Source organism: Rutilus rutilus (assembly GCF_951802725.1).
Source record: "Rutilus rutilus genome assembly, chromosome: 18".
NCBI lineage: Eukaryota > Metazoa > Chordata > Actinopteri > Cypriniformes > Leuciscidae > Rutilus > Rutilus rutilus.
In genome coordinates, this window is record NC_140231.1 from 6,084,128 (window position 1) to 6,110,641 (window position 26,514).

The window sequence follows — 26,514 nt, forward strand, 5'->3', positions numbered from 1 at the left end:
ATATTTTTGACAGGCCAAACATGCCAGTAAGTATGATGTCATTTATTTAAGACACGAAATAAACTTCTTTCCGTAAAATAAGTATAAAAAACAACGCAAAAAAGCACTTAGAATGTATCCAGCACGTTTTATAATTACCCAAAAGTCAAACATAGTTCACATCTCAGCTAAAGAGAATAAACGGCAATCCAAATTGACAAACTTCACCGGGGTTAGTGAACATCGTTCAACATGTGTTGGTTTTGACGGACATTTTTATGATCGAACTACGCATTCTGATTTGAATATTTTCAATACTTTATGATTGAATTGAATGATTTTGTTCAGAATTTTGGCAACAGATGAACTGTTAAATGAGTGATCTTGAGATGAGTCCATGTAGTCGTCCAATTTAACTCATATGCTGATGAAATACTGTAAACTTGACTGGTGATGTAGTTTGATCTCTATCTTCTCAGTTGTTTAAAAGATTAAGGCAATAATCAAAAGTTTGATCAAATGTTTAATTTTTTCAATAAAAGATGATGCATTGTTACATTTAATTGCCCCTTAGCAGATTTTGACATGTATATATCGACTAGGTTTTTCACCAACTGAAAAGCCTAGTCTAGCATGCTGCAATCAAAGGACACTCACCTGGCATGGGGTAGATGCCCGGAGGCGGGGGCTGCCCGTGGGGGGGAGGGGGCATGGGCATGCCAGGGGGGGGTTCAGTCATGGGGGGCATGGGCATCCGTGGCAGGACTGGCGGTGGTGGAAACGGGATCATGGTAGGAAGTGTGACGTCGTCCACAATCAGAGGGTCATTACCGTGGTCAAACGGACAGAGGTCACCTCGTATACAAAATCCTTTCTCTGCAAACAAAAAGAAAACAAATCAAAAATCACCATCACAACAGTCTTTCTGGACAGTTTAAAAGCAAAAATGTGAGGCTTGTATGATATACGTGTCCTTGAGGTGGGACTACTTGTCAAGGTGATTGAACTTCTGGTTATGTGTCACTGAGGTCATTCTTCAGTGGAGTTTGCTCCATGTAAACAGTGCTGTATGGATCGTCACGTATCTTCGTCAACGTGCCAAATCACAGTTTCTTTAGTAAGATCATTAGGCAAATCAAGCTAACCATCCACCCCGATGTGCTCTTCTCCAAGTCCCACCAGTGTGAAAAATACCCCAGGTACAGGGTGGTAAATATAAACTCTGCAGCTATAATGCCGTTCCCATAAGGCCACGCAGTGAGTTTGCTACAGCACAGTCATTAGTGACGCTTTAGTAACAGACACCCTGAAGAGTAAACTGTGTCCTTAGAGAATATCAAGACGCTCCAGTGTTTCTGAAGTGTTGTACATCATTTGACTTTGATTTTAGAGTGGCTGCAAAACGTATTTGGACCTCAAGTATTAAAACACGACTAAAATATCAAGCTAAGTGCAGGTTCACACATACTTTCACATATGATGTGTTTGCAGTGACCCCCTGATCCACGGCTGTAGACCACAAACAACATTTACTCATTTTTATTTTAAACCAAAAAGTTTTGGATTCTCTTTGTACAGTTAAACAATCTTTCATAGACGTATTATTCAAGGTTAAAACGCTAAATTTGAACAACGTATTATTCAATGCATTACTTCTATATAGATCTATATATTAAGTTGCTCAAGCAAGTGGCAAAACATTTCAACATGTAGCTACTTTTCTTATGGTAACATCACAAACATTTCATATGAAAACTTAAACTTGACAAAAACAGCTGACTCTCATGCCTTTTCTTTTGCATTTAAATCTTCATAAATAACTTATTTTTACACCTCCACGAAGAGACGAGTGCCATCTATTATGTCGCTCTGCAAACCAAGTATGAGTGAACCTGGCGCAAGTGGCATTTACTTAAAGACAGCACAATCACACTTCAAGTGAAACATTTCACAAAACGTTAGGTTTAACAAGCCTTTTTAAATAAGTAGCAATAGCTTTTTGTCTTCATTTCATCATACGAGCATAATCACACCAAACATGACAAAAGTAGATTGGGACTTGCCGTCGTAGTCTCTGCAGCGGTGTTTGAGCGTGCTGATCTTGTTGAAGGTCTTTCCGTCTTTGTGGTTGGTGAAGTAAGTGGACCAGCTCTCTGTGGTGCTGTCGGGCAGGTGAGCCGGCGCTGCCACGGTTACGGCGTTGGGGACGGCGGGGGTCCCTGAGGGTGGGAACTGGTGCTGGGGAAGGGGCAGGGGGAGCAGGGGGGGTGGGTGGGTCTGCTGGTGGTGTGGGTTACCCATGTGGGCAGAGGACGGGTTGTAAGGCTCTGCGTCCTTCCGCTCCTGATCAAACTTGGATCTGTGCTCAGCTGAAATAAAGCACATTAGAAAGGATTCGCTTGTTGAAGACTTGGTTGCAAAGGAAGAATTCTTGTCAATATTGTTGTTTGATTAACAGCACAGGCAAAGACAAATAAATTTGTCCACAGTCATAAAAAAAAGAAAAGAAAAATCTTTAAAAATTTTACTTTAAAATAGAACTGACAATTCTTCTTCTGCCTTGTATTGGGCGTCACCAACAAAACTATTTTTTACTTGGTTACAAACATTTTCATATTCACACATTGCACATATGAACCAGTATCATTTTTTTTTTTACGTTTTTAAATATATTTATAAAAAAAAAATAAAAAAAATTAATATATATATATATATATATATATATATATATATATATATATATATATATATATATATATATATATATATATAAAATATATATATATATATATATTCATTTCTTGTTTCGATTCCCCCCCCCCCCGCATTTTGTTTGCAGCACATGATTTTGATATGGTGTACTTTTTTTCCCTTCAAATATTAATGAGCTGTTGTGTTTCCGATGAAGTAACAAATGAGTATGCCATAGTACTTAAGGTTTTCCTTTAAAAAAAAAAAGTATTATTATTTTAATGAGGCTTTATGATATCAGGACAGTGGAGCTGCACGATTCTGGATAAATTGACAATCCCTTCTTTTTTCTTTTTTTTTAATAGAGCTGCAAGATCTCTCACAATTTTGAACAGAATAACATACACATATATATATACACATTACATTATTTTATATATGTGTATGTTTACTAGAGGTTCTGACAAAATGTTTATTTCTGCAGTCTATTTAAATGGGTTTGAATGAATGATTCACAATGACTCACTCATAAAGACTTGTTTTATTCTTGTATGAATCAGCGTTTTCGAACAAATCTCTAGAATGAATGATTCCATGACAAATACATTTTCACTTTCAAACAGTCCCTTGTTGCCACCTACTGGTGTAACAATATAATTCATCCAATCATTTTTTTAAGGTAAAGTTAGGGTCAAGCTGATTTATTTTGATCGCTATGGTAGACATCAGTGTTTATATCCGAACTATAAACTTTTATCCCAGTACTTCTGTGATAATCTGATAACACATTACTGAATTTGAAGCAGTTTCATAAAAAAAAGCTTTATATATACACACTCACCTAAAGAATTATTAGGAACACCTGTTCAATTTCTCATTAATGCAATTATCTAATCAACCAATCACATGGCAGTTGCTTCAATGCATTTAGGGGTGTGGTCCTGGTCAAGACAATCTCCTGAACTCCAAACTGAATGTCAGAATGGGAAAGAAAGGTGATTTAAGCAATTTTGAGCGTGGCATGGTTGTTGGTGCCAGACGGGCCGGTCTGAGTATTTCACAATCTGCTCAGTTACTGGGATTTTCACGCACAACCATTTCTAGGGTTTACAAAGAATGGTGTGAAAAGGGAAAAACATCCAGTATGCGGCAGTCCTGTGGGCGAAAATGCCTTGTTGATGCTAGAGGTCAGAGGAGAATGGGCCGACTGATTCAAGCTGATAGAAGAGCAACTTCGACTGAAATAACCACTCGTTACAACCGAGGTATGCAGCAAAGCATTTGTGAAGCCACAACACGCACAACCTTGAGGCGGATGGGCTACAACAGCAGAAGACCCCACCGGGTACCACTCATCTCCACTACAAATAGGAAAAAGAGGCTACAATTTGCACAAGCTCACCAAAATTGGACAGTTGAAGACTGGAAAAATGTTGCCTGGTCTGATGAGTCTCGATTTCTGTTGAGACATTCAGATGGTAGAGTCAGAATTTGGCGTAAACAGAATGAGAACATGGATCCATCATGCCTTGTTACCACTGTGCAGGCTGGTGGTGGTGGTGTAATGGTGTGGGGGATGTTTTCTTGGCACACTTTAGGCCCCTTAGTGCTAATTGGGCATTGTTTAAATGCCACGGCCTACCTGAGCATTGTTTCTGACCATGTCCATCCCTTTATGACCACCATGTACCCATCCTCTGATGGCTACTTCCAGCAGGATAATGCACCATGTCACAAAGCTCGAATCATTTCAAATTGGTTTCTTGAACATGACAATGAGTTCACTGTACTAAAATGGCCCCCACAGTCACCAGATCTCAACCCAATAGAGCATCTTTGGGATGTGGTGGAACGGGAGCTTTGTGACCTGGATGTGCATCCCACAAATCTCCATCAACTGCAAGATGCTATCCTATCAATATGGGCCAACATTTCTAAAGAATGCTTTCAGCACCTTGTTGAATCAATGCCACGTAGAATTAAGGCAGTTCTGAAGGCGAAAGGGGGTCAAACACAGTATTAGTATGGGGTTCCTAATAATCCTTTAGGTGAGTGTATATATATATATATATATATATATATATATATATATATATATATATATATATATATATATATATATATATATATATATATATGACACATGACACCTGCTCTCTCTGGATCAGCGGCAGCGCAAATGCAGATCTGAATGTTTATGTGTTATTTTGTCAGAGATTTAATAGACGCTGGCTAATCGTTGGAATGAAATGGCGTGGTTGTTTGAATCGAGATCACAATCTTTCCACGATTAATCGTGCAGCTCTAGTTACCCTTCCTTTTTTTATAACCAAAAAAAATAGCTAAATAAATGCTCATTATATAGAGGTGTATTTAAGTACTTCTATGAATAAATTAAATGTTTGTGTGCATTTACGAATAAAATAATATTTCTGGACCAAAATTTTGCATTATGGTGCTATCTGCTTAACCATTAAATCCATTTCTAAGAACTCCTTTATTCACACAAGTATAGGTTGAAAGTAATGTGAAGGAAGTGGTTTGGGATGGTCATTACCTCTCCTCTGATTGTGCTCTCGTTCTCGGCTCTTTCCGTGGCTGCTGCTTCGGCTACGACTCCTGCTGCGACTGTAGCTTCTTCCCCGTGAGCTTCCTCCTCGTCGATCATGTCGCTCCCGGTACGACTCTCCGCTCTTCCCGTGACGGTCCAGTTCCCGTCGCTTACGGTCGTCTCTCCTGCGGTCATCTCTAGCCCTGAGGTGAGATGTACAGGGTCTGACTTCGATGTATTGGACAACTTTGAAACTCTCATGTCTGGTGTAAGAGGGTTTTAGACACCTAGCATGGTAGTACTATGGTATACTTAGTACAAGAGTTTAGGTTCAGTAAGCATTTTTATAAAAAAAAAAAAAAAAAAAAAAAAACACTTATTCACCAAGGATGCATTAAATTTATTAAACAGAAATTATTTGTGGCAGTGTTAGTCTTTACTGTCACTTTTCAGTTTCAAATGCTATTTATTTTGACTTTGTAGAAAAAAAAGAAAAAAAGATCCTGAGTAAAATGTACTATGGTTTCAAACAAAAATAATAAGTGCACAACTGTTTTCAACACTAACACAAATAAGAAATGTTTCTTGTGCAGCAAATCAGCATATTAGAATGATTTCTGAAGGATCATGTGACACTGAAGACAGAATAAAGCAAAATTCAGCTTTGACAACACAGGAAAAAATGATATTTAAAAATATATTCAGATAGAAAAAACGTATTTAAATTTATATACTGATGATTACATACACACTGATGAGCCAAAACATTATGACCAGTTACAAGAGAAGCGTTTATAGTTGATAATTTCCTAACAAGGCCACATATTGAGGTCTGGGTAGATTAGATGGTGAGCAGACAATCATTTTATGTAATCAACGTGTTGGATGCAGGAGAAATGGGCAGGAATAAAGATCTGAGCGACTTATCAAGGGCCAGATTGTTATGGCAAGACGACTGGGTCAGAGTATTTTTGAAACGGTGAGGCTTGTGGGGTTTCTCCGGGTCAGCAGTGCTGAGGATTCACCAACAAACCGGCGAGAGGGTGTTGGGGGCGCTCGAGGCTCATCGCTGCACGAGGGAACGAAGACTATCCCGTCAGGTCTGAGCCAACTGAAGATCTACTGTGGCACAAGTCACACAAAAGTTCAATGATAGTTATGGGAGGAATGTGTCTCAACTCTCAGTGCATCACACTCTGCGTAGCTGTAGACCGATCAGGGGTTCGTTTCCCGAAAGCATCGTTAGCCAACTATGATTGCGAGTTCAGCGGGTCTGTGTTTCCTGAAACCATCGTTATAACGAACAGTCGCAAACAGTATCGCAAAGTTGTGTAGTTGGAACGACAGCTCTCGACCTGTGGTTAGAAGCAGAGTTTCTAGTTTGCATGACATGTGGACACTGGACACAATAAATTATTGTCTTGAACAAAATAAGCAAGCTGACATTCAGTACAACCTGTGTCTTTTATTTAGAATAACCTACATACAAATGTCAATTACGTCTTTTAGTTTGTCAAAAGATTTAAAGCACCGTTTCTGAAGAGTGCGCATGTGCGAACGTGCTCTAGTGTGTAAGACCGAGCTTATGATTGAATCTGGAAATAAAGCAAAATAATCGAGAAAAATGAGAAATAGTCCTCAGATGTCCATAATTTATAGCGAAACATCTAGCGTTAATTCGATCTCAAACAGATTCATTAAAAGAAGTTATCACTCCACTGAGTTTGTGACATCATTAACCAACGTGGTTGAACGACCAATTTGCGACAATACGGTTTTGGGAAACAGTCGTGACTATCTAGTTGATTTCTTCAATGATGCATTGGGCTATCGTAGTGAAGCAGCGAGTTACGGTGTTGTACGGGAAACGCACCACAAAGTGCCTCTGATAACCGCTGTCCACCGTCGAAAGCTCCTACAATGGACACGCGAGCAGCAGAACTGGACCTTGGAGAAGCGGAAGAAGGGTGTCTGGTCTGATGAGTCCTGTTTTCTTTTACATCACGTCACGAGTGTGGCGTTTACCTGAGGAAGTGATTCACCAGGATCCACTCTGGGACGAGGTCAAGCCGGTGGAGGGAGTGTGATGATGCTCTAGGGAATGTCCTGCTGGGAAACCCTGAGTCTGACCATCCATGTGGACACAAATTTGACACGTACCACCTTCCGAAACATTGTTGTAAACCAAGTACACCCCTTCATGACAATGATGTTCCCTGGTGGAAATATCTCTTTCAGCAGGATAATGCACCCTGCCACCACACTGTTCAGGGATGGTTTGAGGAATATGATGAAGAGTTCAAGATGTTGCCCTGGCCTCCAAACTCTCCAGACTTTGTAAAATACAGGGACTTGAAGGATCTGCTGCTAAAGTCTTGATGCCAGAAACCACAGGACACCTTCAGGGCTCTTGTAGAGTTCATGCCTCGCTGGTTCGGTGCTGTTTTAGCAGCACGTGCAGGACTATATTAGCATATTAGGCAGGTGGTCATTATGTTTTAGCTCATCTGTGAGTGTATGTATGTATGTGTGTGTATATATATATAAAACCATATGATACCATCACCGTAATCGCCACAGTATTGTTTTGTTTGCTAGTTGCAGAAAACAGTGTGCATTAAAAGTGGAATAAGACAAACCAGACGGACAACTGAGAATATTTAACACCCACACATAACAGAGCCTGTAACCTTTAGATCATATGAAGAAAATCTGTCAACACAAACGATAGAATAAAGATGCGGCTCTTGGAAACCAACCTTGATTCATTGAAGTCTGAGCGATTCCTCAGTGGGCTTCTTCTTCTTCTGTTCTCCCTATCATCTTCAACATGAGCAGGCTGAAAACAAATGTTATCGTATAAATATTAACACTATGTATTTATGCATTCACACAAGGAACTGGAAGCTGTCGTGATTATTAAGGTGTATAATGCCCTATATACACGTCAACTAAATGTAATATGTAAATATGCTTTGATAGGAAAACAAAAATGCGAGTAACATTATCTTTGGAAACAGAGAACGAATTAACCAAAAGTAGTTTAAAACACATTCTACAGTTTTAATAGTAAGAAAGAAAGAAATGACCCTGACTCATGTGCACTTTTGACGGACATTTATCAGTGACATAAAAAATGTGACAAAGAACAGGTGTTACCTCTTCCTTCTCCTCAAGCTTCTGCACTGGGATTTTACTTTCTTCTTTAGCAGCTGGATTTCCCAAATAATTTTTGGTGGTTAGACATTCAAAGAGTTTATCAACAAACCCCGTAGTCTCTGTAAAACAAGCAGACGAATTGACACAGTAAATACAAGAAAGGGCCTGAATTCACTAATAACTGCATACTTATGTACACAGAACATCAGGGATGTGAAGACTTTTTGTCGATACCTTTCTGAAGAAACACGTCCAACTGATCCGCACACAATGCTCGTAGTTCTTTCTCTGGTTTATCCTTCTTTACTAACGCCACAACATAGTTCGCCAGTGCAGATGGGTCTGCATCACATCTGTAAAAGATCTCACGTTCATTTGTGTAAATGCAAATTTGCAAAAGACAAGAAGTCCTCCATTTAATTCAAAAGTCAAATATATCCATGCATGTAAAACAACAATTTTCCAAGAGGTCTGCTTAGGGTTTACTGAGATCAAATACAAGACAATTTGGCAGCTAAAACAAGAACCACCAAGCAAACTCATACTGACTGCTCATACATGCCAAGGCTCTAAAACTAAAATAACTTGAGCCTGATCCTGTTTTGGCCCAGTCTATGAAAACTATCAGGCTGTTTTGATGACCACCCCTCTCAGCCAGCAGACCCCTTAGCTTAGCTTCCAGCTACATGGTTCTAACTAGAAGTTTTGTTAGATTTCTGAACACTATGAGCTTATAAATGATTAGAACACAATTGAACTGTCATATACACATACAATCAAAGGAAACGATATCTGTTTGCAGCGCGGATAAGTAATATGAATCCCAGCTAATGGGTTAGCATGTTAGCAGCGCAAGTTAGCTTCACTGGTCCAAATATCACTGTTCATCACTTACATGGGTTCAAGAAGTTTAGCAAGCCAGGATTTCAGAGCGTCAACATTTTCTATAATCATCCTGACGCGCATATGATTAATACTGATAAAAGGCTGGGTGTTTATGCGCAAGTCCTACTAGCATCGTCTAATAACACACACTGGGCCTTTCTGTAGTCACTGGCACGTCGGACAAGCTGCTGGAGGATCTCAGCAACGTCACGGGGAAACGTCACACAACGCAACGGCGGCAGCCAATCACAGAGACGCTATTACATGCTAATTTGCATACCACATTACCAGTCCCCCACTTTTCACTCTAAACGTTTCCCAGAGGTCGAGTTCGAAAACTAAATATAAAAAGTCTGAAGAAAAAATATGAATTAGTACAAAGGTGTTTAATGTTGCAATTCCAACGGTTATATTATTTTTTACGTTTTTGTTGTACTTTTCTGAAGTCTGTGTTTTAGTAACTTTAAGTAATCAGAGGTAGAATATTTAATTATTGGATGTTCGTGATATTTCTGCTTTCAAAACCATTAGTAAATTAATTTATTAGGCTACTGTAATATTATAACAATTAATATATATTTTTTATAGGTTTATTATTTTAAGTGTTTTATTATTTGATTTTTAAGTGATTTTTATTTGACCTAATTTTATCATAATTCCTTTAAAGTCCCCATGAAGTCAATATTGAAGTTGTTTGGCTTTTTGTATGAATGTGTTAGTTAGCCTTACTATTATCTAGAAGCTAATGTGCTCCAAAACAATGACAAAAAGGGACAATTATGTCAATACATTGAATATATGCAATTCCAAAGCTGACATAATAAATAAATAAATAAATATACGAAGAAATGTAAAAAGAATACATAAATAGGCTATATAAAGAAATATACAAAGAAATATAAAAAAATAAATGAGTATTTATACTTTTTGTACTTTATACTATATTTAATTTCCTTGTTTATGTATAATTGTATTTTTTCACATTTATTTATTTTTTAATTTATTTGTTTGTTTATTTATTTCAGGTTTATTTAACAGGGACAATGCACACTAATAATACATAAATAAATGTATAGTGCGCCATAATTAGCCAAAAGGCTATTTTCTGCTGTCTCTGGACAGATCTTAATGTCACACCTAAAATAAAAGGATTGAAATAGTACATAACTTACTAGTTAATTGTATTTACTTCCACATTTATTTATTTCTACATTTATTTATTTTCACATTTATTTATTTATTTCTACATTTGTTTATTTCTACATTTCTTTGTCCATATGGTAATGAGGGGGGCGTGGTTTACCTCAGACATCAGCAATCGAGCTCAGAGTAGCAGTGCTGAAGCTTTGATGCCACAGTGACACTTTGTGGTGTGACCAAACGAAATGCAAGCCTTTGCAAGTCGCACAGGGAATTAATGACTTAGAGATGGCCGAATGGCCAAATTTACTATAATATCACCCTAATTGTATGAATATTGGGTGACCATACATATTTTTTATCCTGGACATGGCCGTAAAACATAATTCGGTTGGGATTTCTATAATGTCTTGTTGGCACACATGAACAGAAACGAAACCACATCTTCAGCAGATCTGATAAGAGAAACTTTATCAGCGCGTGAAATTCTCACTTAGAAATCAAAACTCAATATTTTCAGAAATAAATAAATTTTTGACCCTTGCATTTCAGTTTATTTTGTAAATATTTACTAAATATTTTTGCATACAAGTCGTCACCTTTATTTCTGTAGCTCTATACACAATACAGATTGTTTCAAAGCAGCTTCACAATAGTAACAAATTCAAATTCTGCCGTAAAGCAGCTCTAACAAGCCAATGGTGTCATTATACAGCCAAAACTTAGGTTCTGTGTTTATTCAGTTCAGTTTAATAACTGTAAAGTTTATCATTTGTGCACATACTGTATACAGTGTATTTGTGAACATACATGTGACAAACTCCTGTACACTCCACTGCACACAGAACAAGCAAAAGACACAAGAGAGTAGTGTTTTACATGTTTCACATTATGTGGCTAATCATTTGACGGTTTGTGTGTATAGTTACTATGCAAAAACACCGGTTTTAGATGAAGTGTTTGCTTTTGCAAGAGATGTGTGACATTTTGCATCTTGTGTGCGTGTTTTGAGGTTTTGTGTGAAGATGTTTGAGAAATGGAGCCATAGTTTCAGAAATTGTGTGTAAGCAATAAAAAAAAAAAAAAACACAAAAAAACCGGTATTATTATCCTTTTCTTTCTGTGTGTGAAATAGTCAAATCGTTTAAAACTACATTACCCACAGTGCAAAGCGTCTTCCGGCGGTGACGTTTCTGACCGGTGTCATCAGCCGAGTGCAGCGTGGGTTTTTTTCTTCAACAAATCCTGCTGAAGTTATTCAAAATGACGGTAAATTTGATTTATATTAAGCCGGTTTGATGTTTCGCACTCTTTACTTTATGCGGTTTGGAGCACTGCCTGTTCCATGATCTCAAACTCCCCAAAAAATTATTAAACCGGTCCATTGAGAAGCATGGTTATCTTTAGCAACTAGCTTCATGCATATGTGTCTGTTAACGTTGTTCATGTATGTTCTTTGAATCCTGAACAAAAGGTAGTTGCAAATATTAGACCCACACAGAAAGCGATCTCTACAACAGCATTAACACTCTCTGGCATGTTGGAATAAGTTGTTGGCAGAGTAATATGAATAGAGTTGACAGCTGTCAATCAGAGGTGCTGATGTGTGTAGCTCAGAACAGTAGTAATGCTCCAGTAAGTTACCAGTTTATAGCTTAGCAAATTGACCATTTTGGTATCTGGAAGTTTAATTAATGAACATAAGCTATAATATTTAACAGATCAGAAGATGATAAAACGTTCATTCATATTTGAATATACATGTCCAACAATTTAAATAAGCTTTAATGTAACTATAACTGATATATATATATATAGCACCAGTCAAAAGTTTGGAAACTCTACTATTTTTAATGCTTTTGAAAGAAGTCTCTTATGCTCATCAAGCCTGCAGTTAAAAAAAAAAAAAAACAAAAAAAAAAAAACAGTAATATTATGAAATATTATTACAATTTAAAATAATGGTTCTCTTTTTTTAATATACTTTAAAATGTAATTTATTTTTGTGATGCAAAGCTGAATTTTCATCAGCAAGTACTCCAGTCTTTTAGCCTGGGTTTCCCCATACTGCCTTGCTCGCAGCGCGATTCTATTCACGCTGCTATGGCATCCTGATAAAGTTCCCTTGGCCTTTGGAATTAAAATAGCCCCACATCATCACATAGCCTTCACCATACCTAGAGATTGGCATGGGGTACTTTCCATAAGATCATCTCTCAATGCAAATCAAACCAGCTATTAGGCTAACTGAAATAAAACCATGCCAATCTCTAGGTATGGTGAAGGCTATGTGATGATGTGGGGCTATTTTAATTCCAAAGGCCAAGGGAACTTTATCAGGATGCATAGTATCCTAAAATTTTTTTAAAAAAAAAATACTTAAAAATTAAAATCTGCCTGCCTCTATGGGAATTTAACATAGGGGTGTCCAGACTTATGCACCATGTATTTTAAGGAAGAACATTTATTTATTCACGATACATTATTCATTCACAAAGAAAATTGGTGTCCTTAAAGGTTGGATTTTTCCTAATTTTTTAAATTAAGGCATTAAGTTCAATTTCCAAAATATGATTTTTTATTCCTCTTTTTAGTCAACTTTAGCATGGGTGTATTCACTTATGCATTGCACTGTATATATATATATATATATATATATATATATATATATAATCACAAAAACACACACAGTACCGGTCAAAAGTTTGGAAACATTACTATTTTTAATGTTTTTGAAAGAAGTCTCTTATCAAACCTGCATTATTCGATTTTTTTTGTGATTTTATTACAATTTAAAATAATGGTTTTCTATTTTAATATACTTTAAAATATAATTTTATTCTTGTGATTTAAGCTAATAAATAATCGAATATGATGATTTATTAACAATGTTGGAAACAGTTGTGCTGTATATTTTTTATAACCTGTCATACTTAGAAAAAGTAAAAAGAAAAAACAGACCAGTATTTATTTATTTAAAATAGAAATATTTTGTAACAATACACACTACTGTTCCAAAGTTTGGGGTCAGCAAGAGACTTCTTTCAAAAACATTAAAATTAGTAATGTTTCTAAAAAATGTACTGGTTGTGTGTGTGTCTAAATGTATGTATATAGACAGAAGCCAACATTTAAAGTGGATCAAAACCTTTCATCAAAGTTATACATGAATTTTGAACAATTTCCATTCTTGTCTTAGAACAACTTTGATTAACTTTTTTGATCCACTTCAAATGTTGACTACTGTATACATACAGACATATACACAGACACAATATAATAATAATAATATATTTATTATTATTATAATATTTTTTCCTTATATTTCACATGTAGAAGTTTAAGTTAAATATGTCATTCCAGGAACGCAAAGGAACAGCAAAACTTGACTTTTTGAGGAAGATTGAAGAGGAGGTTCAGCAGAAATGGGAGAAGGAAAAGCTTTTTGAGACCGACGCTCCAACCACCATTGGAGGAAGTACAGAGTGAGTCTGTTTTATATACATTGAAATATTTCCTTTGGTTTTACAGATGATATTCATCATGACTAATGTGTTATTATCTGTCTACCCAGTAAGAACAAGTACTTGGTCACATTTCCCTACCCATACATGAATGGGAGGCTTCACCTTGGGCATACATTCTGCCTGTCAAAGTGTGAGGTGAGTTTGAAAGCCAATCAAAGAATATATCATAGACATCATGTCATATAATTTGTGACTCAGTTATAATTTCTCGTATAGTTTGCAATGGGTTACCAGCGGCTGAAAGGAAAGCTGTGTCTTTTCCCATTTGGACTTCACTGCACTGGGATGCCCATCAAAGTGAGTAGTTTAATCTCTTCTGCACCTCAGATCTGTACATTTTTGTAATCAACATCATATAATATAATATAACATATCTATGTCTACCAGGCATGTGCAGACAAGTTGAAGAGGGAAATGGAGCTGTATGGATACCCGCCCCAATTCCCTGAGGAAGATGAAGAGGAGGAAGAGCAGAAGACGACCACTGATGAGGTCATCATCAAGGACAAGTCAAAGGGCAAGAGGGTATATATATTATGAGGAATTTCTAACTTAAATGTTGTAGGGTTGATCCAATGAATGATCAATATTGTAGTATAATTAATGAAAATTAATACATTTTCTTTTTTCGAATGTCATGCCATTGGCAGAGCAAAGCTGTTGCAAAGTCTGGAAGCGCCAAGTTCCAGTGGGAGATCATGAAGTCTCTGGGCCTGCGGGACGATGAGATTGTAAAGTTTGCTGAAGCTGAACATTGGCTGGATTATTTTCCTCCTCTTGCTATAGAAGATCTGAAGAAAATGGGTCTGAAGGTAGTGAAAGCTCACCTGAGCCATTGTCGTTCCTCCCGTTACTTTGTACTTTGCTATTTAAATGTAAAATGCACCATTTTAATGCTGTAGGTTGATTGGCGTCGCTCCTTCATTACGACCGATGTAAACCCCTTCTACGACTCTTTTGTGAGGTGGCAGTTCATCACTCTGAAAGAGAGAAAAAAGATCAAGTTTGGGAAAAGGTATGGTAAAGTATTGTTTGTTACTGGTGGAGGGAAGCCAATATACGAGTTATACCTGTTAATCAATACTGATAGTTGATAGTTGTGACACCAAAGTTGAATATTTGCACAAATGTAACATGCATCATTAAAGGTAGGGAGAAAATTTGTTTCATAAACACTTTGTGTTATACTGGTTCTGATAGCAATCAATAATATGAGTGGTCTTAATATTAAAATGTTGTACATATTGAGCATGAAGAGTAATTTTCACACATGAAGTCCAGAGCTTAAATTCATTGAAAGTCTGTTGGATGTGCTGGAGGAGACTTTACAGAGTGCTGGACTCAAACATTGTCAATACAAGATCTTGACCAAAAAGTGATGCACCTCTTGATGGAAATAGTGTAAAGGTAGTGTTGTCAAAAGAACCAAGTTGGTACTGAAATTTAAGAAATGTGACTATACAAGCATTTCCCTCCAGCATTTTGAGCGCTATTGAGCGGATTCTTAAACACCTTTGATTGGCCATTGTGTTCACGGACTCCAATGATCAACGCTTCAAAAACATGGTCTTCACCGAGCGCTTACACAGATACAGACGGGAGCGTTTGAGAGCAGGCGTCTATCAGCGGATCCCTGTTATATCCACTGATAGACGGATTTGCTGATAGACACCTGCTTTCAAACGCTCCCGTGTGTATCTGTGTTAGCGCTAGGTGAAGAGCCTCAAAGTCTATCTACAAGTGTTTGAAACCTTCTTTTGGTCTTATAGATATACCATTTACTCTCCGAAAGATGGGCAGCCCTGCATGGACCATGACAGACAGACAGGAGAGGTGGGCACTATTTTTAATTAAGAAATTCTGGTATAAGAATTTTGGTATAAAATAGGATGGATATGTGTGTCCTATAGTAATGATCTGTATTGCAGGGAATTGGTCCTCAGGAGTACACTCTTATTAAGATGAAGATTGTGGAACCTTACCCAGCAAAATTGAGGTAAAATCTTTAATATTACGGTTGTGAATGATTGACATATTTATGTATCATGTTACTCCAAAGAATGTCATGGTACTGTAAACTCGCACTCGATCGGCCCAAAGTCCGGCATCCGACCAGCGCGGAAGGTCTTTACGTGTTACTGTCTTTTTCTCGAGGCAAAGTATTTTTGGTTAAATGCAATACATTTGAATATGTATTCTCTCGTTATTTCATCTGACTCCATAAATGAAAAGGTTTTAATGCTATCTGTGCATCATTAAAACTCTTTAATGAAAATAATGTCAAAGTCAGTTAGAATAATCAAATGTAACAATGTATTATGTCAGGTAAATGTATCATGCCAATTTCATAATCAATTCAAAGATAATCGATACAAAACATCAAATGCTCTGGAATAAAGAGAAGAGATGCGAACCCAACATTAAGAAATACATGAAGCTGAGAGTCTCAGGCTCACGGGCTGATCTGAAGTACAGAAAAGGCCTCGAACCCTTTGCTGCATTCCATTATATAGACAGAACCTCTGTCACATGGAAACATTTGCTAACAATGGTAATTTGCATTCAGAGTTGACACCTTTTTGGGGAAGGAGACCATTTGTCTAGAGACCAACCTTTCTTTGTGTGCCAGTTATCTCTAAATCTCACTTATTTGGAAATGAGACATTTGTACCAGTCGCACTGAGACATTTCAAATGATACCAAACATGTATCTGATAATTATTCACATTAAAACAATATGTATTTTTGGGTAATGTTCATGTGGTCTCAGCATGAGATAGGGGGAGAGATGTATTCTGAGGTAAGACTTTGCGTTTCAAATGGTTTCAAATTTCCTTTGTTGTCTCAGAGAGCAGCTCTCTCTTCCAGTTCTTCCAGTTTTTCCAGTCTTACAGTACCAAAAACATGGTACTTGTAAATCATTTTTTATTTTTTTTTATGTTTTCAGTGTTCTTAAAGACAAGAACATTTTTCTGGTTGCTGCGACTCTGAGGCCTGAAACCATGTTTGGTCAAACGAACTGCTGGATCCGGCCAGATATGAAGTACATCATATTTGAGACGGCCAGCGGTGACCTGTTCATCAGCACACAGCGGTCCGCCAGGAACATGTCCTACCAGGGCTTTACCAAAGAGAACGGAGTGGTTCCAGTGCTCATGAACATCATGGGCCAGGTTTGTGTCCCTAAAGCACACACTGCTTGTGTTTTATAGTAAATAAAGATGGCCTATTTAACTTTATGACAATATAAATTAATAAGATAGAATATGAATAGAATATGAAATCCAAAATTTAAGAGTAACATGTTATTTAAATGAAAAAGTATGGTAGTATTTTATATTAAAGGGGGTTATATGATGCTTTTAAATGTTTTCCTTTCCTTTAGTATGTAATGTGTCTGTTTAAATGCATGTATAAGATCTGCAAAGTCACAAAACTCATAGTCTCCCACAAAAGTGATTTATTCTATCTAATGAACGCTGCTCCAGACCTGCCTAAAACATATTGATTGAAGTCCAGACGTTACTTCCTCAAACAGCTACATCATAATTTTGTAATATTAGCACAATGCAAAGCCATTTGTAAAGTAAGACGACAAGGCTTCAGTGAATTGTAGTGTTGTCACCATGTTGTGGTGTTCTGATGTTGGTTCCACATGATCTGCTTTATCATCCATATTTTCAGAGTCGGACTCGGGTTTGAAATCAGGGCCATCCTAAGGGCGGTGCGACTACACGGGGCCCGTGCTTTAGGTGGGGGCCCGCTTCCTCTTAAGGCCCTGATATACTTCAAACAAAGTTATTTTTTGTTTTTCGTTTAGGGGTGAAATGAAGTTCGAAATGCGTGAGCAGCGACATACTGATAGCGAACATCTGACTCCGCCCACACTGCTGAGAGCGACGGTTAGATGAATATGCAAATATGTGCTGCGCTCTTTCCTCTCAGTAAAAAAATAAACACACAGCAAAGTTGAGAAAACAGCAAGCATTTTTTAATAAAGCATAAGAAAAGCATCCGTTCATCATAGCAACGTGGATATGTTTGCACGAGCTCTGCAATTCGGCACTCTAGTAAAGTCACATCTGTTTATATAGCACTTAAAATCAAGCAGCTTTACCGTATTAAACATAAAAAACAGTGTCTGTGTCTCGTTTCATCATTAGAACAACTTCATTTTCTAAAATAAATAGCTGTGTGCTCATGTTTTCACTCTGACCTCTACGGCCTCCAACAGTGGAAATGAACCAGAAAAGATTTCCATGTGAAAGAAGGCGGAGCCTCAGCGCACACCTACCAATTACATAATCGCCATGGACCAATTAGTATGCATCTTTTCTATATATATATTGGCCTGATTTTGTTCGAAATGACGCTAAACACCTTTTTTTGTACATTTGGAGTGCTGTCAATACAGAGAACAACGACAAAAATCGGTGTTGCCTACACCGTGTTATCCTCTTTTTAAAATTTGCACCCTATTGACTTCAATGGGGCAATGTTTAAACCTGCTTTTAGCCTCTTAATATCCTTGATGTGTCATTACAAGTGCACAGCCAATGTGAGTGATTCCTTCAGAGTGAACACGAGTGAATCTGACTGCAGTAGATGTGAAAGATAAGAATAAAAATGATGTTATTTAAGCCAGCGCAAATACCTGTATTTACATCCTGTTTTCGGTCGAAGTCCAAAGTAGTCGATTGTCGAGTTCACGCCCGTGATCATAGGTAACTAAACCTACAGGTATGTATGACTGCAGTCAGATTCACTCGTGTTCACTGAAGGACTGAACACACTGAACCGGAGTTCTCCTTTAAGCCTTGCTTGAACTGATACGATAATACCGAAAACATTTTTAACTGTTTGTGTTTACAATTGCTTTAGAAGCAATGAAAGCTGAAGCTCACGATTATGTTAAGAGGCATTACATTTTCTAACACATTTGTGTTGCCCAATCACAATGCATTGTGTCAGCTGGCCAATCAGAGCACTCTGGGCTTTTCAGAAGGAGGGACTTTGTAGAAACTGGAACTCAATCAGAGCGTTTCAGACAGCCTGGGAATAGAGGTGCTGCAATAATGTACAGTATGTGAAATGAATGTGTTTGTGATGCATTAAAGCAAGTTAACCTATTCTAGTACAGCAAATAAACTAAATAACAACCTTTAAAATTGCATCATATGGTCTCTTTAATATTATTAATATATAATGACCGTAATGGTAGCACATTTTCTTTGTTTTCAATGAAAATGTAAAATGTTCTCAACATTGTTCTCTGTGTGATTTGTCATCTTACATTTTTATTATATTATATTTATATTATTCTATTATGAAATAACAGTAATGTTAACATGGTTTCTTTATTTATTTTTTATAAGAAGAAACTACATAAAAGCTAAATAAAAAAAGAAATCCAGCTTGTGCATGTATGATGCGCTGTTTACTCTCTCTCTCTCCCATCTTTCAGGACATCCTGGGCTGTGCATTGAACGCCCCCCTCACCTCATACAAGACCATTTATGCCCTGCCAATGCTCACCATTAAAGAAGACAAAGGTACCCGACAACACCTCATAATATCGTCGCATCACATTACCCCTGCACAGACAAGATGCATCTCTGAACGGGCCGCAGGGCAAATACCATGTGTTTTTTAAAGCCAAAGTGAAAGCGACGTCAGTCATTGCGGAGAACAGCGAAGCTAGGAGAGATGGAATATGGAAATGACCGTAATGAATGTTCCCTCAGGCTGTGCGGACCACATTACTCTGATCACAAACTGCTCCTCACCTAATGTGATTCGGCAGTTATTCTTTTTCTTATACCCTGAAAGTGGCTTCCCCAAATTGATACCTTAGAAATGTTAATATCGATTGTTTTAACGTTTAGTAAGTTATCTCATTATGGGAGGTTGTTGAAATGAATTTGTGGTCACAGGAACTGGAGTTGTCACCAGTGTGCCGTCAGATGCGCCTGATGACATCGCGGCTCTGAGGGACATTAAAAAGAAGCAGGTGTTGTATTTGTTTTATGGCATTTCATTTTCTTTTCTTGATTCAGTTGTTTGATTATCGTTTCTGAGGGGAATTCCCATAGAGATAACTATTTCAGATAAGATGAATGTGATGGATGATGATTTTTTTTTTTTTTTTTTTAGGCTTTGAGAGAGAAGTATGGAATTCAAGATTTTATGGTCCTACCGTTTGAGCCGGTAAGCAGCTTTTCTTTTCTTTTTTTTTAAGTCGGCCTGAAACGGAAATTGCAGAAGTCTTTCCTTCTCTATTTTAAAGTGAAACGGCTTCTCAAACAAGGAAAAATGTAGGGAAGGACTTGATTTTGTGTGTCAGGAATTGATTGGATCATTAGATTGTAGTGGTTTGCTATTGTTGTGATATATCATATCATGTATAATACATTTACTGCAATAATCCCTAAAAAAGAAGTTTCAATTTTCATGGTGACTTTAAAGACCCCATGCAATGCACAAAAATAAAAAAAGCCCGCTGGTCCAGTGGGAGTGTTTGAGAGTTCCTGAGCTGCGTTCCCAAAAAAGCTTTGTAATACTAAATGGATCGTAAAGACCATTGGTGACAATGGGTTCTACAATCTACTTAGGCTTACAATACTTCTACAGTAATACCCAGCCCTGGGCCCAGATTCAGGGAACATTCTTAAATTATAAGAATAATACAAATCTTTTTTAATTGCTTTTTTTCTTATTATTTTCAATAAGAAATAATAATAACTAGATTTGATTTGAAGATTATACTTAAAGATGTCAATAAAATGTTTTAGCAAGTTGCTTGCATATTATAACACATTGATAGCATGTTTTATCACGTTGTTAACATGTTTTAACATTATTTGGCTCATTGCTAGCATGATTTAACATGTTCCTAGCATGATTTAGCATATTGCTAATCATGGATTAAGGGATTTTTCAGAACGTTCCTAAATTCTGTGTGTCTAAAGTGGCTTATGTTCTACCAGGTACCCATCATTGAGATTCCAGGGTATGGGAACCTGTCGGCTCCTTTGGTTTGTGATGAACTGAAGATCCAAAGCCAGAATGACAGAGAGAAACTGGCCGAGGCCAAAGAGAAAGTCTACCTTAAGGGCTTTTACGAGGGGGTGAGACCATACGAACACCAACATCACTCAGATTACACATTTTCTAGTGGAATGCATGTTGGGGACAACTGAAATAATAAACCATTTAAATGCACAGCTAGCCGTGGATTATCCCGCTTATACCATGGTCATTTGCCAGCATCGAAAAGTTAAAGCTGTCATTGATGTTTACAAGTCAAAATGGTTTCGTCAGTTACGACTCGATAGATCCAGCATTCTGTCCGCTTTAAATCACACACAGAGATAAAGTAGTGCTGTAAGGTTACATTTATTTGACTGAATCATAACATTTATTTGAATGAATTAACCTATCGAGAGAGAGTAACGTGTGTGAACTACCTGATTATGTGCAATGTATCTCTACTAGCATTGAAGCTGTGAGTTGAATACCTTCAAAAACAGCGACATCACCTCCTCCTTGCTGAGTGATATAATGTAGCGGTTCAGTAGATGCAAAGTTAATTTATTAATAAGAGTCACGGGGCAGCGTTGACAACAAGGTTCTGTATTTCTTAATGTTTCTAAGTGTATATAGCGCAATCTTTGTGTGAGTGACGTGTGTGTGTGCTTCAATGAAAGCAGCCTTCATGTGAACAACTTTACTGAACTTTGTTTTGCTAGATCATGTTAGTGGAGGGTTTCAAGGGTCAGAAGGTCCAGGATGTGAAGAAGCCCATTCAGAAGATGATGGTGGAGAAGGTCGGTGGACTATATGTAAATCCTTGTAAAGCCTGACATATGAAGTAATAGTCAGAATTTTTTTTTTTTGTTGAAATGGCACAGTTTATTGAACCTTTAGAAAATATCTTAAAAGGCTGGACAATAGGGACTGCCTGGGGCCAGCGTAAACGGCAGTGCTGCATGTCACAAAATAAGTTTATCATTTGCACGTGTTTTTAAGCCTTGCCAATTAAAATGTTCAAGCGCAAGAAGACGAGAAAGAGAACTCAATTCAATATTTGCGCGCTGTGTGAGACATTTTGTGTGCGCAACACGCATCCGTAGCGTACTCCCAGAAAGCCGCCTCTCAGACAAGAGCGTAAATGCTGAATTGATTTCTCTTTCACGTTTGTGCTGCAATGGACATATTCACAGAAAATGATGCCAAAATGCCCGTATTGGTGAGTATCCTAGTAAACTTATTCAGTTATGTCTTAAGTGAACGTAAACGGTTATAAACAGAAATAAAACGTGTAACTGTGAATTGGATCCGTGCATTAGTTCTTAATGCGTGGATTAGGTCCTAATATTCCTGCTGCTGTATTTGTTTTTAAATGTTAATCAAACAACAAAGAAAAAAATCTCTCACTACTCTTGACTAAATAACTTTTGAAACTTGAAACTATTCTTTCTAATCAATTTATGTGCCTGATCTACCTAAAAAAAAAAGAAAAGCAGTGTTTATTCATTTGTATGTTTGTTCTATATGTATTTGTTTGTGGTATTGCTCATAATTTGGTTATTTGTTCTTATTTTATTACTGACAATTTACTTGTCTGTAGATGCAGATACAAATAAACCTTCATCAAAAGCCTGATGGATCATATTTGATACTCATACTTTTTAAAAAGAACAGCAAAGCAAATGCACACCTTATGAGGTGCAAATTAAAGGGAAAAACTTAATGTAAAGAAATTATAAATTGACATTATACCTTGACAAAGGCCACTTGTTGTCCTGAAACGTTGATAATAAATGTGCTTAAGAGAGTGTGCAGTTATATTATCTTTGCACTCACATTTTTTTTCTAAAAAAATGTATGGATAATCAAGTAAACCTAAGTTACTGTTTACTAAGTAAGTGTTTATCTCCCAAATATATATAATATATATATATTTTTTTTAGTTTGGATCATGTTGATAATTTAGAGAACTTTTGCATATCAAATTTTATGCAGTAGGCTTTATAGGGTTAATGATTGAATGGAAAAGGGTTAATTAAAGGTGAACTAAGTAACTTTTTTTACCTTAACTGAACAGCTTCGGAGTCATTGGAATGGTTACATTACTTATTTCGGGTTGAATGGTGGTCGTTTCGCACCCCCCGGTGCCCGTGAGCGGAAAATGCGCACTTGCAACTTTGAGCCGGCGGGACGCCGGCCGCCGCGTCAGGAAGTCTCGCGTGATATCAGGTCTCGCGATGTAAACAATTGCTTTACGGCCAAAAGAAATCTGCTAAAATGCCATCATTATTGCGCTCCCTCACGCTGTCCGAACCCGAAGGAAGAAGACGTTTTAAATAATGTCCCATCTGCTTTGATGTCGTTGATCTACTAGCCTCTGGTGTCTGAGAATAGCCAACGAGTTTTTACAACAGTGTTGTCAAATATCTATTCCGAAGCTGTGGGGGGAGCTCTAGAGAGAAACCTGCGAGCAAAAAGCGAGAATACAGCGAAGAAATCCCGAAGTTACTGAATGCAGCTTTAAATGTTGGTTTGGGAATCAATTGTTTTTTAAAATAAAATATGGAAATAAACTTGCTCTAACTCAATTTTGTTGATATTTCTAGGGTGAGGCACTGATTTACATGGAGCCAGAGAAGCAGGTGTTATCTCGGTCTGCAGACGAGTGTGTTGTGGCGTTGTGCGATCAATGGTTAGTGCAGAAAACACTCATACAGATACTGCATAATGTTGTACACATCTCAGAATCCATGATAACGTCCACTTCTGTCTTGTATTCACTTCCTGTTCAATAAGAGAATGCCTTATCCTTGTGATCTTGCGCGATTTAAGTCCTTTTTTTTATCGTGATGCATTGCCATGCGGAGTCCCTGATCGACTTGACTTGTCAGACAGTGACTGGGGTCTTTATCTGGCAGGTATCTGGATTATGGCAATGAGGAATGGAAAAAGCAAGCCATGGGTGTCCTGGAGGCTCTGGAGACGTAAGTCTTGCACTTTGTGGCATTGAGGAGATTGCAGTGCCACACTCCACCATTCTTGCTGGAGAAGCTTCATTAATATGTGAATATTGACGTTATGCTTTTCTCTTCAGGTTCTGTGATGAAACCAGAAAGAACTTTGAAGCATCGTTGGCTTGGCTTCAGGATCATGCCTGTTCCAGAACGTATGGTTTAGGTAAGACCTGCTTATGTCTGCCATTGTGGCTTTGTTGCAAACTTTTCTGTTTCCTGTTCGGTTTTTCTTTTGGAATAAATTGCTTGCAGGGCTTGACATTAACTTTTTTTGCTCACCAGCCACTGTGGCTAGTGGTTTTCCAAAGTTACTAGCCACTCAGCATTTTCACTGGAAACAATTTTGACATCAATACCATGGGGAAAAACTGCCATATAGATATTTTTTATATTATCTCATAAATTGGTCAAGTCACCTTCATTTATATAGTGCTTTTAAAGGTTGCATCAGTGATTTCAGGCCCCCCAAAAAAATATCACATTCATCTAATCTTTCCTAACGAGGAAAGGGGGAGGGTGTTGTGAGGTTTTGAGCCAGCTTCTTCTTCAGCTCCGACTTCGCGTGCAGCCGTTCACAAGCACAAAACCTCACAACACCCTCCCCCTGTCTGTGATTGGTTGGAACACTATTTGTTTTGGTTTTGAGTGGTTGGTGAAACCAATTGTTTTTGTGTGCAGATCTCAGAGCCTAGGCTGCCTACAGAGATGCGTTTTTTTGACGGCATGCTTATGGGGCGGGCAGCTAGCGGATCGTTAGGAAAGATTAGATGAATGTGATAAAAAAAATTTGGGCCTGAAATCACTGATACAACCTTTAACAATATAGACTGTTTCAAAGCAGCTGTACAGTGATGATAGGAAATTAAAGTAACAGAGATTGTTTTGGCTTTACAGCAGCTCTAGAATAAAGTTATTGTCCAGCTAAAGTTAACTTAAAACATCACTGACTGTGTTTACGTGAATACTCACCAAGACTGGCATTTTTACATTATTTTGTGTGTATTTGACTAAGTGCAATAAGCAGCGAAAAATAACTATTTAGTACTGAGAGGTGGCTTTATGTGCTGCACTTCGGGTGCGAGCAAAAAAAAAAAAAAAAAAAAAACCCTGCAGGAATGAGTAAAATTCAAGCCCTGCAACACCAACAATATTCATCAGAGTGAGAGAGAGAGAGAGAGAGAGAGAGAGAGCTGGTATCATGGAAAATGAGTATAGCATTTCAGACACTACATTGCACTTAGTTTATTATTTCAGATGCCTTTTTTAAAAGACTGCAATTAAAAAATGTTTCTTTACATTTTTAAACGCCAAAGTGGCTAGTAGGAGTGACTGCGTTACACGCCACTGCTGAAATCCATGGCGGGTGTTAATGTCAAGCCCTGATTGCTTGTAATAGTTAGGCAAATTGCACAGTTTTCTTTGCACGCATCTATTTGAAATCACCTCAGATGTCCACCTTTGTGTGAAGCTTATCTTAATCAAAGTCTTTTTGTAAGGACAAGGCCCATCTATATTTCTTTTGTAATACTCTTATTTCTCGCTCCTCCCTTGCCCCCAAACCACTCAGCGATACCATCAGCAATTTTCTTGCTGCTCCTTAGTGAGAACATTTGATTTTGGAGTTCTTTTATGTGTTTGGTTCCCATAGGAACCCGGTTGCCATGGGATGAACAATGGCTCATTGAGTCCCTGTCGGACTCCACCATCTATATGGCCTTCTACACCGTGGCACATCTCCTCCAGGGAGGAGTTCTCAACGGACAAGGACCCTCCCCACTGGGAATCAGGTATTATTTGCTCTTCCAGAAATGGCAAAAAAAAAAAAAAAAAAGAAGACCATTCCATGCAACAGATTTACATAATACAGGGTTTTTTTGGCTGAACATCACTTAAGCAAGGGAGAATGAGGAAAGGTAGTTGATGGGGGAAAAAATAAATGAAAGAATGAATGAATGAGGCATTTATATAGCGCTTTCATATGTACTACTGTACGCCCAAAGCGCTTTACAATCATATCAGGGAATCTCTCCTCAACCACCACCAGTGTGATGAAAATGGAAAAGATTTTAGACTGATCATTTGGATTTTGGAGTCTAGTTTTATTTTATATTTAAATCATTCCCATATTCCCCATTTATTCAGCTTCCGCCTTGACATTTTCCCACTAGCTTGGGTTAGGACCACTTAGTAAAATTAAGATTAAAATAGAGTGCAGGAATGATGTATTTTTCTTGGACAAAACTCTTGAGTGTGTATTTTAGCACTTCTAGTTTGTCCTGTGGGTTTTTGGTTCAATGTCTGAAAGAAGGTCTATGGTGAACACAAGCTCATATTTTCACGTTTTATTCTACGGCATAAAGTACACCAGTAATACCCCCTTGTTTTTTTACTTAAAAAATGTAAATACGATTGCTAACGTGGCTAAATGGGACATTGAACATCGTCACGCTGTACATGTAAACTCATCTACTCACTAGTCCGCTTTCACAGCCTCATTGTGTTTATAGTTGTGATCTTGGAACTATTCTAACTCAAACCT

The 26,514-nt window shown here is 37.6% G+C and overlaps 2 protein-coding genes across 8 annotated transcripts in view; one reads left to right on the top strand and one right to left on the bottom strand.

The window, feature by feature from the left end:
• The window catches only part of rbm27 (RNA binding motif protein 27), a 29,589-nt gene extending 20,115 nt beyond the window's left edge, over nt 1-9,474 (bottom strand). For 6 of the 7 annotated variants that reach the window (XM_084387247.1, XM_084387246.1, XM_084387242.1 and 3 more), the window contains exons 1-7: nt 9,276-9,456; nt 8,615-8,733; nt 8,381-8,499; nt 7,981-8,060; nt 5,228-5,424; nt 2,043-2,348; nt 637-855 (exon numbers count right to left, since the gene is read on the bottom strand). In XM_084387247.1, coding sequence (XP_084243373.1) covers nt 637-855; nt 2,043-2,348; nt 5,228-5,424; nt 7,981-8,060; nt 8,381-8,499; nt 8,615-8,733; nt 9,276-9,346 — 1,111 coding nt within the window. In that variant the 5' untranslated portion in view covers nt 9,347-9,456. Of the gene's footprint in view, nt 1-636; nt 856-2,042; nt 2,349-5,227; nt 5,425-7,980; nt 8,061-8,380; nt 8,500-8,614; nt 8,734-9,275 lie in introns of all 7 variants that reach the window. The other variant, XM_084387245.1, reaches the window with a different exon arrangement.
• Nucleotides 9,475-11,578: 2,104 nt separating this feature from the next.
• Nucleotides 11,579-26,514, top strand: part of lars1b (leucyl-tRNA synthetase 1b) — a 32,523-nt gene continuing 17,587 nt past the window's right edge. Inside the window, exons 1-19 of the mRNA XM_084386901.1 lie at nt 11,579-11,674; nt 13,769-13,890; nt 13,980-14,067; nt 14,149-14,229; nt 14,320-14,457; nt 14,583-14,744; nt 14,835-14,947; nt 15,702-15,765; nt 15,861-15,928; nt 16,880-17,105; nt 19,397-19,484; nt 19,866-19,942; nt 20,086-20,139; nt 20,919-21,059; nt 21,681-21,758; nt 23,568-23,653; nt 23,880-23,945; nt 24,056-24,138; nt 25,624-25,762. Of these exons, the coding sequence (XP_084243027.1) occupies nt 11,669-11,674; nt 13,769-13,890; nt 13,980-14,067; nt 14,149-14,229; nt 14,320-14,457; nt 14,583-14,744; nt 14,835-14,947; nt 15,702-15,765; nt 15,861-15,928; nt 16,880-17,105; nt 19,397-19,484; nt 19,866-19,942; nt 20,086-20,139; nt 20,919-21,059; nt 21,681-21,758; nt 23,568-23,653; nt 23,880-23,945; nt 24,056-24,138; nt 25,624-25,762 (1,880 nt within the window). The 5' untranslated portion in view covers nt 11,579-11,668. The remainder of the gene's footprint in view (nt 11,675-13,768; nt 13,891-13,979; nt 14,068-14,148; nt 14,230-14,319; nt 14,458-14,582; nt 14,745-14,834; nt 14,948-15,701; nt 15,766-15,860; nt 15,929-16,879; nt 17,106-19,396; nt 19,485-19,865; nt 19,943-20,085; nt 20,140-20,918; nt 21,060-21,680; nt 21,759-23,567; nt 23,654-23,879; nt 23,946-24,055; nt 24,139-25,623; nt 25,763-26,514) is intronic.